Source organism: Corvus brachyrhynchos, unplaced genomic scaffold, assembly GCF_000691975.1.
Source record: "Corvus brachyrhynchos isolate BGI_N302 unplaced genomic scaffold, ASM69197v1 scaffold331, whole genome shotgun sequence".
NCBI lineage: Eukaryota > Metazoa > Chordata > Aves > Passeriformes > Corvidae > Corvus > Corvus brachyrhynchos.
This window is the reverse complement of record NW_008237229.1, coordinates 1,689,171-1,700,500: the sequence shown is the minus strand read 5'-3', so window position 1 is coordinate 1,700,500 and position 11,330 is coordinate 1,689,171. Positions and strand designations below refer to the sequence as shown.

The 11,330-nt window shown below is 42.2% G+C and overlaps 1 protein-coding gene across 3 annotated transcripts in view; it reads right to left on the bottom strand.

Moving 5' to 3' along the window:
* Nucleotides 1-11,330, bottom strand: part of CIDEA (cell death-inducing DFFA-like effector a) — a 31,790-nt gene that overhangs the window by 15,531 nt on the left and 4,929 nt on the right. The window contains exons 4-7 of one of the 3 annotated variants that reach the window (XR_001860364.1): nt 9,607-9,788; nt 6,274-6,431; nt 5,735-5,754; nt 1,445-1,456 (exon numbers count right to left, since the gene is read on the bottom strand). Coding sequence is in view for 2 of the 3 variants with exons in the window: in XM_008630070.2 (XP_008628292.1) it covers nt 6,299-6,431; nt 9,607-9,788 (315 nt within the window). In the remaining variant the exon portion in view is untranslated. Of the gene's footprint in view, nt 1-1,444; nt 1,457-2,084; nt 6,432-9,606; nt 9,789-11,330 lie in introns of those variants that run through there. The other 2 variants (XM_008630070.2, XM_017729461.1) reach the window with 2 other exon arrangements.

Genomic DNA, 11,330 nt, shown 5'->3' with positions numbered 1-11,330 from the left:
CTACCCCCCCCCCCCCAACCTAATCTATACATAATATATGCTAATTATTGAAGGAGACTTTTTAGAAAACTGTTGGTCCATCAACTTTTTATGTTGGAACTGGATAGAATGCATTATTCTGATTCTGGGGCCTATTAAGACATGCTTTATTTCTAGTGTTACATTTAATTAAAATTGTTGTTTTGTTTTATGAAATTACTAACAGTACTATTTCAAAGTTCTTTTTCAAGTGATAATTGCTATTTGTTAATAAATATTCCTAGTCAAGAACACGTTAGGACCTACTATGAACGATTCAGACTGATGGGTGACCTTAAAAAAACCATGCCTGAGATTGAGCTTAGCAAAGTGCAAAGATTAACTCTGCCCTGCATATGACTGGATTTTGTCCCGCTAAACATTACTATTAAAAGCCTTTCAGAAAACACTCCGAAAGATTTGTTTCCAATTTTACTGGTCACCATTAGCACAAACACCTTGGGGTTTTTGCTTCTTTTTATTTCCAGCATTTTGTGCTTGTGGTATGTTAAATTTTGCTGTCTGCCAGGCACCCATCAGCTGATCTCTCACTTCATCCCATCAGCAGACATGGGGAGAAAATAAGATGAAAAAGTCTGTGGGTCAAGATAAAGACAGGGGGATCACTCGCCAACTGCAGATTTTACATCAGCAAAACAGACGCAAGCCAGGAAAGATCAATTTAATTTCAGCAAAAAATAGAATAAGATGGTGAGAAACAAAGACAAAACCAAAACACCTTCCCCAGCTTCCACCTTCTTCCCAAGCTCAACTTCAGTCCTTCGTTCCCAGCTTGTCTACCTCCTCTCCCTGTCCCCAAGCAGTAGAGGAGTGGGTGTCATGATCGGTCCACATCCCTTCTTTTGTGCTGTTCCTTCCTTCTCCCCCTTCCCCTGCTCCACTGTGGGCCCTTCCCACAGGATACAATCCTTCTCAGTCTGCTCCAGCATGGCTCCCTTCCACAGCGTGAAGTCTTTCAGGAACAGACCGCTCCAGTGTAGGTCCCTCACTGGCCACAGCTCCTGCCAGGAAAATTGTTCATTCATGGGTTCTCCAGGGCTGCAGCTTCCTTCCAGACATGTCCACCTGCTGTGGGAGGGGGGCATCCATGGGGGGATATTTCCTCCAGCATATTCCTCCACAGGCTGCAGAGAAAGGTCTGTCTGGCACATGTAGCACTTTACTGACCTTGACGTCTGCAGGTTATCTCCCACATTTTTTTCAGTTCTTTCTCACAGCTGCTGCACAGCATTTTTTACCCTTTCTTAGATATATTTCCACAGAGACACCACCAACTTGTCTGAAGGTCTCAGCTTTGGGCAATGGTGGTTTCATTTCAGAGCCAGACAGAAGCAGCTCTGTACAACACAGAGGCCACCCCCACAGCATCCCTCTAATTCCCACTGCCAAAGGCTTGCCACTAAACCAAGTACAGTTCTATTTTGTGCTTTTCCACAGCAAGAAATCAGGCTGTGATTCCCTCACAAGAGGGGAACTGCTCCACTAGTCAACCTCTGCAAAACTGTCCCTTAAGCTATATACAAGATGTACTTATTAGATAGAAGAGCAATAGACAAATCACACTTGCCTGCTAACCCCCCTCTAGCTTAAGTTAAACCTTAACTAGACAAATATGATATTTCACTAAACTTAAATTAATTTCTTCCCTGCAGCCAAATGTCTACTACTCTATCTTTAGGTAAATGACTGCAGAGAGGTTTTGTGAGGCAAAATAAAGAGGTCCTTGATCCTAACAGTGTTTAGACAACACCAGAGGTCACTGAACCCTTCTATCTCCTGTACTCAGTATTTTGTAGTCTTTTGCAACTTTTGTGAAAGATGGAGGAAAGCAATCCTTGTGTATGAATGGAAACACAGTTTGCACAGTTTCTCTGAGGCCAGAAAGTGAGTCAGCAGTAGAGAGTTAAGAGTTCAGAGCCACATAACAGTATCCAGTTACTTCACTGCCACAGTCCATTTGGAAACGGTTTGTGCCGGACCATAGATTCATTAATAGTCATGATTACTTCAGGAATAAGTTGTTCTGGAAATGAATAGAGACAACATCCAAAGCCACCATTTGATTTTATTTATTCATGAACAGTATTCCTTAAAATTGGCATCACACAGCAGAAAATATTGCAACCACTGAACACTATTTTCACCCATCTCAATTTTCACAGCAAGTTAAACTACTGATCTTGAAAATTGTGAAGTGGTAAAATACTAGATTTTCCCTTAGCATAACACAATCCTTACACTTAAAAATATCTTAGCTACATCTATGACAATGTAAGGTAGAGAAAGCAGTGATAAGCTCTAAGCTCCACAAGGATACGTGCTAATACATGACTGAAGCGGTATGTTAATCACATTAAGACCTCTAATAACCCCTGAGGCATCAAGTCAAAAATATGCTTGGTACTTTGGTTTTAAACTTTTTAAAAAATTTAATTAAGAAGCTTGTGCCTTTAGTTCAAGTGTTATTTCAGGGAAGAAGCACACTGAAATTATTTAGAATTATACAACTGCCAGTTACAAATTATCATATGAGGTTACCTTCACAGTTAAAATTCAGAATTACCAACATTTCCAAAATTGTGAACACCTACCTCTCTGCACGCTTCACTGAAAAAATTCCAGCTCAAAGTCCAACTTCCCTGCTTTTATCTTTCCCTCCTCTGTAGGGAAGGGATTTGTGGTGTTTCCTACAGCATATTTCAAATTATCTAAGGAATTTAGACCCTGCTTTTTCCTGTCTCCCTGGACAGAAGGGCTTGTAATCCTATTTCTTCTGAAAGAATCGGAAGGTGCAAGAAAACATTCACAGGTTTATGAAAGGAAGGAAATGAAGTAATGATAAACTGCACACACACAAAGCTATTAGATTCTTCATTCTGGTCATGAAGAAAGCAACTTTGCTCTGTCTGCAGAACATGAGCAGTGCCTGAGTCAACAAGGTCTGTTACTTCAGTGAAAATTCCTTTTTTGGTAACCAGAGAGTATGACTTGGTGCATTGTTAGTAAGTGATGCAAAGCAACAGGCAAAAAGGGTTGGTGCAGGCAAGGAGGCAGCAAGCGTTTCACACCTTCTGCCTGTCATTGCTCCCAGCCTTGTCTGCAACAGTAACAAGTGCAGGTTAACTGAGTTTTTGGGAATTAAACCTAAAGCTAGAAAGGCCCAGTAGAAAAATCTAGCTGCTTCCCCACATACCTGCAGTTAAAAGCCTGTGCTTTTAGTTTTTCTATATGTTACTAGGTCTTGTACAGCACTTGTATATAGTTTCCTGAAAGGCAGATAATGCTAAAGTTTTTCTTTGCTGCATATCCTATACAGCTGAAGTAAAAGCTATGCTTCCTAAGCAGTCTGTAAATAAAATTTTAAAAATAATCAAACTGGTTCCAACTCAGAGAATGACAAGCTCCTCCAGTTTGACCCAAAGCCAAAATTTACTTCCAGAAAGAAGTTGGTATAGTAGTAAATATCAACTCCAAATAGTAAGCCCGTGAAGGACCCAGATTCAGAAGAAATGAAACAATTTTAGACGCAACTTCCAGGACACTTCTCGCATTTTGAGAAAATATCAAAGATGAGCTACTTTAATTCAAAATGCAAACAGCTGAACAGAGGGAATTGCTCCAAGATGGAGACTGCTGCACACAGGACCTTCAGCAGCTCAAGTTTTAAGTGTTAAGCTGTTGAAGCAGCAGCTGCTTAAAAACATTGCACATTCACAGCAATCTAGCTTTTCAGATCACTGCTGCATTCCCAGATAGGGCCACTGTAAACTGTGGAGTGTTAGTCCTGCAACAATTGCCTCTGGCTAGAGTAGGCTGGAACTTGGGATCTGCACGGTTCAGACATGCAAAAGCTTTTGTACTACAGATGTCGCAGAAGCAACTCAAAGCAACAATGAGCTCTTCAGGTTGTTTTACTTTTTTTTAAAATGCTGGTGTTCGCACAATAGCCAACATAAATATTCTTAGAAGCATTTAAGAGAATTTGCTTTCAAGAGAGATGCTTGTTTTAATAGAATAAGTGATCCTTAAAAGCTGAAAAAGTATGTCCTTGTAAAGTTAGTTAAATGCAATTCCTTGACAGGGATAGAAAGACTTTGGCCAACAATTAACATGGCAACAATCATTTATGTAGGGGGTGTCAAGAAAAATACAGATAAAATATAAAGGGGTTTTATCAAAATGGAAGCTTTCTCGTTACTCCCAGAATAGTTTATTGTTTTCTTCTGAAGGACACCTGACAGTGCTGCTAGCTTCAGGCCTTCTTCCCTGGGAGAAATTAAGAACAAGTCCTCCCCTTATCTGGAGCAGTATGCCCTTTGCCTCCTCCAGCAAACACTCAGAAGTAGACGGGAAACAAGAGTAACTAGGAAAAGACATCAGGGTTTTTCTTAGCTGTCTATTTATTTGTAATACCATAACTGAAGAGAGGGGCAGAGACCTAACAAAATTTGTGTCCTTCAGTACTTTTAACACTTGGGGTTAGCCTGCTTTTCCTCTCAATGGTGATCTGAAGGATGCAGCTCCTGCTGGCACAGCCACACTTGTAATGGGAAGACAAAAATAAGCACGAGGGTGAGATTTGCAGATAAAAGCAAGAGCAATATTCCCACATATGAGTGGCCTTTGAAGTGAACAGACCCCACTAAGAGGTCAGAATAGATCCCACCAACCATGATACTTCATCTTTTCCACCTTCCTACTTCTCTTTTAGCAGTTCAGGTTTTCCTCCAACTGGTCAATGCAGTTGGTGCATACAGTTAAAGGATTCCTGTCTCAGTGGCATGGCAAGTACCCTGGGGTCTGTAGTGGTCTTTTCCCTTTCACTGCCACTGATTTCCTGCCCTGCCCCACTCGTTCTCTCTGCACCAGAGCTTCTCTTACTAGGTGGCACCTACTGTCAGGACAGACCTATCTCCTGCATCTGGTGTGACCTTAAGAGCTTTCAGCCTTCCTAAAATTCTTCACGTGCAAGCAAACATACTCAAAAGCCACACCTGTGAACAACCAAAGTTGGGCTTTTTTTCCTTCACCAACGTGAGTTTGCATTTTGACACGAGATGCCTAAGGCTACTTGATTTCCAATTTTTCACACTGTTGAGGAAAAGCTTGCTGAAAGCTGGGCATAGCAACAGTTCAGTAAACTGCAGGAAACGTTTCTTTGTCCTTTAATACAGCTTGTCTTGGGAGCCTATAATACTGCAAATATTCACTTTAAAGCATACATATATGTTATGCAAAACTAGATTGTGTCCTGCTGCTCTGCCCTGAACCCAAGGGCAACAAAATATCCAGCATCTCTTACGTGCACCTCAAGCCCAACTTGAGACCTGTGTCATCTTGTAACAACACGAACTACAGAAGTGGTGGTTTAACATCTGAAAAAAGCTTCAGCAGGTATGCTATAAGCCATATTCATTAAACCATGGCAGATTATTCAATGCTCAGGCAGAACTGGACATCAGATTAATTTAAAAAACATATCAGATTCTTCAACTGTATGAGCTGTAATAACCTAAACATCCTGAAGATTTGAAGAAAAATATGAAGGACTACAATGAAAAGTTTTTATTTGTTTTAAGGGAAGTAAGGCTAAATCCTTATCTTCTGCTTAGTAGTTGCACAATCTCCAATTAGACTTCATGAGAAGAGTCAGTCACTGAACTAGGATTGCAGTTGCACTGTGTAGTTCCACTGTATTTCAATGCCAGTTTCACACTAATACCAGCACTGTTAAGGATTAAAACAAACAAATAAACAAACAGACCCCACAGTCCCCTTGCCCTCACTTTACAGCCCAGTCTGGTCAGAATGCAAGTAGATAGCCATGAAAAAAAGCAAAAAACAAACAAAAAAACCCCTAACCAACCAACCACCAACCAAAAAAAGTCCCCTCAACCCCCCGTACCCAAACCCCAAAAGAACAAAACAATGTCTTGATTGGTGCAAGAAATATTCCACTGGTTACAAAGCACGCAAGCTTCCAAGTATACTTATTCTCCATTTTGAGTTGCTGGGGCAAAAACCTGCCCTCTCTCTCCTTTTGCCAAATTCTTAGACATTAGGTACTCATCTATTTGTGGTGTTAAGAGCCTGTGAGCATCCAACACTTTATGACTAAGGCCTACAAGCATTCCCAAACAGGAAAAATATTAGTTCACATTAGTGGACATCCCCCTGCTATAAAATGATTACAGTCAGAACTGGGCAAGAGAATGTCTTTAAACAAAAGGATTCGACATCAGAAGTGCAGCTGTGGTCACTACTCCCGGCTTGATCTCGTGCACGTGTCATCTTCATCATATTCACCCATCAACTGCAACATATACGTTCCAGTATAGAGAAGAAACTGTCCAGTTATTTGTGCTGCATGGGATATTAGCTGAAGCACTTTCCTGGAAGAAAAGTCATTTGTTTAAGAAAAAAATCACCAGCAAGATTACATTACCCCTTTCCACCCACAACATTATGACAAGTCAAGTCGATATATTTAAAAACCCCTCTCATTCCTTCTCACTTCTGAGAAGATGGTCATTTTTGTACCTTCATTAGAGAAAATACTGGATTGACAGGAAACTATTGATACATTGGCAGACCCAGAAAACACATTTAACAAAGCAGGCTGACATCCTACTAGACCCTTACAGGCCTTCTGCAAAGCCATCACTCAAACCATCACAGTACCAGAGAAGACAATTTTGCCTGGGATTTTTTTTTCCTGCAGCATAAACTCACCTCATGTCTCACCTTTGTCATTCATTAATACAACCCTGCATGTATCTCCAAGGCACAGATCAAACCTGATTAGATCTGAAGCTGAACAATCCCATTACACCGGATAAGAGGTTTTTCAACAGCAAAAGAGGTGAAGCAGGCGAATTAGTGCTGGCCAAGCTGCAAGCCTTAAGAATTCTCAGTTCACACAACTATTTTACTTTCAAAATATTTGATAAAAATCAGCATTCAAGTATGTAGTGCTGTGTAAGAATCAGTACAAATCCATAAGATAACATCAGGTAAGCATCAGAGGTTAACAGTATAAATTGTAGATGCTCACAGCGGAATAAGGATAGTTGTATTTGAATGGTCATTTATTCAACTGAGTTGTAGCTGCATCTTCCTTCCATTCTGCAAGAAACAGCAGGGACATCAGTACTGAGACCTATATTTGAGTCTCATCCCCCAGAATTATGAGGGCACTCACAGGTATGAAGCTGAGGCATTGGGAGCAGTACAAAAAAACTGGAACTATTCCAAAACTGGAATGGGATCAGTTTCTGAAGATGAAGAAACCAGATCAGTCTCTCTTCTGAAAAAAAAGGGGGAAGATTTTCTGAATTCCCGTCTGAGAAGACCTGCATCTGTGAACCCTCTGCTTCTATTCACTTGTCCTTTGAACTGAAGCAGAGAAGCAAAAATCATCTTCCTACAAATTCATTTATAACCCCTCTGTCATGAAAGGTTTGCAGTTGAAATCCAATGCCTCAAAATAGTAGAATACCCTGTACTTAGAGCCTGTGAAGCCTTTAAAGGACACTGTACCCTTATTCATGCTTCCCACACGTGCCATTTCAGCACGTTCTTTTCCTCCATCACACAGAGCAGGCCAAGGAGCTTTACAGTTGTAAAGAAAGCTGCACCTGGTACTGGGCTTTGGAGCAGCTGCAGTGTGTCACTTGCACACAAGAGCAGTTGCCACTTAAGCCATGGAGCAAGTTATTTGTTGAACTGGACATTTGATCCTTCAGTCGGACACTACAGGGAAACACCACCAGGGGAAATGCACTAATCAGACCTGGCAGGCTTCCAGCCCCTCCCCTCATGAGCAGCTGCAGCATTTTTCTGTCCTTTCCCTTCACCCCCTGCATGTGGGCTCAGGGACAAGGTATCAGAGTTAGCAACCTGGAACTCATTAGCAGAGGGACTACACCAGGATTGTGACATCATGTGTCTCTGATTCCAACAGCAAGTTGAGACAGGCCATGTCACTGCTGTGTTCAAGGGTACCCAAGGTTATCTCTTCTGTCACTGTTCATTGCTAGTAGACTATCTTCCCACCCTGACAGTGGCACTTCCCTTACAGCTCAACTCTGTAACATAACAGAGCTTCCAGAAGAACTCCACAGCTACTTCAGCTGTTTGCCAGCGCCTCTCCTTTCTCATCAGCTGCTCTGTCTTGGCAGGGAGGCAGAATTGTCACTTCAAATTCTCCTTAGGAGCACAAGTTCCAGTGCTGATACTCAGCTCCGTGGCAGGCAGTCAGAGATCAGAGTTTGTTTTGGCTTGAGAGACTTGACAAACATAAGAACTGAAGGAGTGCAGCTGTCCAAGGGCAAACCTCTGCTTTGAAGAAACCCTAATGAAGTCAGTGTTACAGGAAGGTGTAGCATGTAGCTGGATAATCGCTTCAGCCTGACCAGAGAGGAGCCTTGTCTACAGCCACACCAGCTGTAGCCTGAAAGATAAAGGAAGGGACCACCCAAGTAGAGTGGGAGGGGTCAGTGAGACTGAAAGACAGCGAAAAAAGATCAGCATTACAATGCTAATCAGCACATCTGCATCAGGAGAGGAAGGACTGCTTAAACACTTCATCTAAAGGCTACATGTCACTCAGGTGAAGTAAAAACTTCACTGATGACATACACATCTGTCTGTCAGATCTGGTCCTCAAGTAATAAAATGCGGTAACACCACACCATTGTGTCTCAACCAGAATTCTAAAGGTCAGGTAGAGAAACTTGGGGCTGCAGCTTAAACAACTATCTAAGAACAGCACCTCTGGGAAGGTGTCTGAACTCAGGAGTCTTCCTGAACGAGGGCAGAACACAGCTGGTTTTCACAAGGCACCAGCTTTCAACTCATTGCTGAAAACAGTGGACAGGACAGATATTATTTTGCCCCTGAGTAAGACAGCATTTTCCATCAGCAAGTTCTACCAAACTCAGAGCCCACTGCTGATCAGTCCTGCAGGAGACGGTGGTCCTTGACAGGCTCCCTTAGCTAGCCTGAAGACCACACCAGCTGGCTTAAGAGCAGCAACATCACTACAGATGACAAATCCACATTAAGAGAGCAGAGTGTCATCTCTCTTCCATTTTCCTTTGCCTTCACGTATCTCTACTGGTGAATCTGGCAAACAGGAACTGCAATCTCTGAGCAAGCTTTAAGACCCCTGACATTAGATCTCACATTCCTCTCACTTCATCCCCTTGAAATCTCCTCTTCAAAGAGCTTCTTCCCCAGCCTCCTATGTTCTTCAGACAAACAAGTCAAAGAAATGTGAGGAAATTCTCTCAGCAGAAGAAAGAAACTGTACTTACACCCTTGCAGTAAATACAAGCTCATAAGAGTTTTGCCTTGGGGGAATTTTAAGATTCCATCATAAAAAGCGGTAGGAAGCTTTTTACCAGTCATCTGTCCACCTTATGAAGAAAGAGTCAGCATATTGGCCAGTATGTAAGAAACAACAAAAATACAAAATTTATAAACACACCTGCTTCACAGAACCAATAGCAAACACAGATTTTTACATTAGCACGTGCACCTGATCAGTAGTGAAAACACACTCACCGCAACATGCTTTTTGCTCCCATGCATTTGATGTCATATGAGATCGAGTAGATCTCATAGAAGGTTGCCCTGATGTTTAAGCAGCCAATAAAATCCTTAGGGTTCAGTTTGTACAGATCAAATGTGATGTTAGCTACTCCCATTTTCTTCTTTTTTCTCACAGCGACAACTCCATTTTTTGTCTGATTTAAAAAGAGAGAGAAACAGTTTGTACCATGACACAGGAAACTACAGCAAGACAACTATTAACAGTGCAGCTCCTCAGAAGCAGTTTTGCTTATTCCAGCCTCAGGGCTAGATCTTGGTCAATTCTAAACTAGAATTAACATTATTAGCACACAGAAAAGGAGGTCTGTAGCTTATGTATTGTTATTCCTGAACAGGCTTCTGAAGTTTTCCGAACGGACACTGAAATTCTAGAGTGACATAGCACCTGCTGAATATTTATTTTCTATATTAGAGCTTCTTCAGAGTATGCTGAAGCCACAGGTAATGCCACTGGGCAGTGTTCCTGACATTTATTTATCCTGGTGCATTCTGGCTGCTCTCTGAGGCAGTGAGGTTAGGCCACCAAATAACCAGGATGACATGATGTCCTTCTGTTCAGTCTGGAACACAATACTGATGAGCACTCTTGGAGACAACTACAAAGATGACATCTGTGAAAAGGCAGGTACTCATTTCAAAACCTGGCTCATAACATCTCTTTCTTCCTACTAAAATGAAACACAGGGAGGGAATCACTGCTGATTAGGCCTAAGGTTCAATAACAAGATTTTAAGAGAAAAAGCAATGAAGAGAGAGCATGGAAAATCATCTTCCACCTTAAACCCACTCTCCTTTATTGAAAGCAGCCCTTGTCTGCTGCAGGGTGTGTGCTTCAAGAAAGCAAAACCAAGAGGAAAATAGTAAAGAGAACCCATATGTACAGAGACATCTAGTGGATACACGGGATCCTCTGCTCAGCACATTCTGCTCAAGGTTAACGAGCTGGCAGCTGCCAGGCTGTTTTCTGCATGCTAAATGAAGCAATAAAGTTGTGTAAGTCTGGGCGTTTTTGTACTTGTCACCTCAGCCTCAGACAGCATCGTGATAAGTCAGACAAAGCTAAACACAGCAGTATATCATTAGCCAGCAATTTTATGCCTGTTTTACTTTGACAGCCTCCAAGCTCCAGCGACAAGGTCCCCTGTCAACAACAGCTTTGGACATGTACAAGCAGTTGGTGTGCTTGGTAGCATCTCCCCACACCCCCATTAGCACCCAGAATATTTGGATAAAGCAGGACAGAGCTGGTGCTACACTCCAGGTGATTGGTGAAGCTGTGACAGTCCCTCTGTTGTCACTCAGCACATTCTGAAGAGGGGCTGCATTCAAACTTGTGCTGCTGCCATGCCAGACAGAGGAAAGGAGCAAGGTGGAGTCACACCCTGGCGGCAACTTCTTTTCTGCCCTTGGAGCTCATGCCCCAGATGCAGAGCTTGATAAGCCAGTGAAGTATTTTGGGGGAAAATGTACAGGCTGCCCACACTGCAACAGGAGACTGAGAAAACAGGGCCATGTGGTTGAGCCACATGTGTGCAGGCACAAAAATGATGTCCCTGCTTACAGCTCCATGGCCAGCTCTGCACCTGATAGAAAAAATTCTGATGCCAGATTTCTAGCAACAACCTTCTCATGGAAAAACAGTTACGAGTTTCACTCTATGTTATGAATGTACAGAT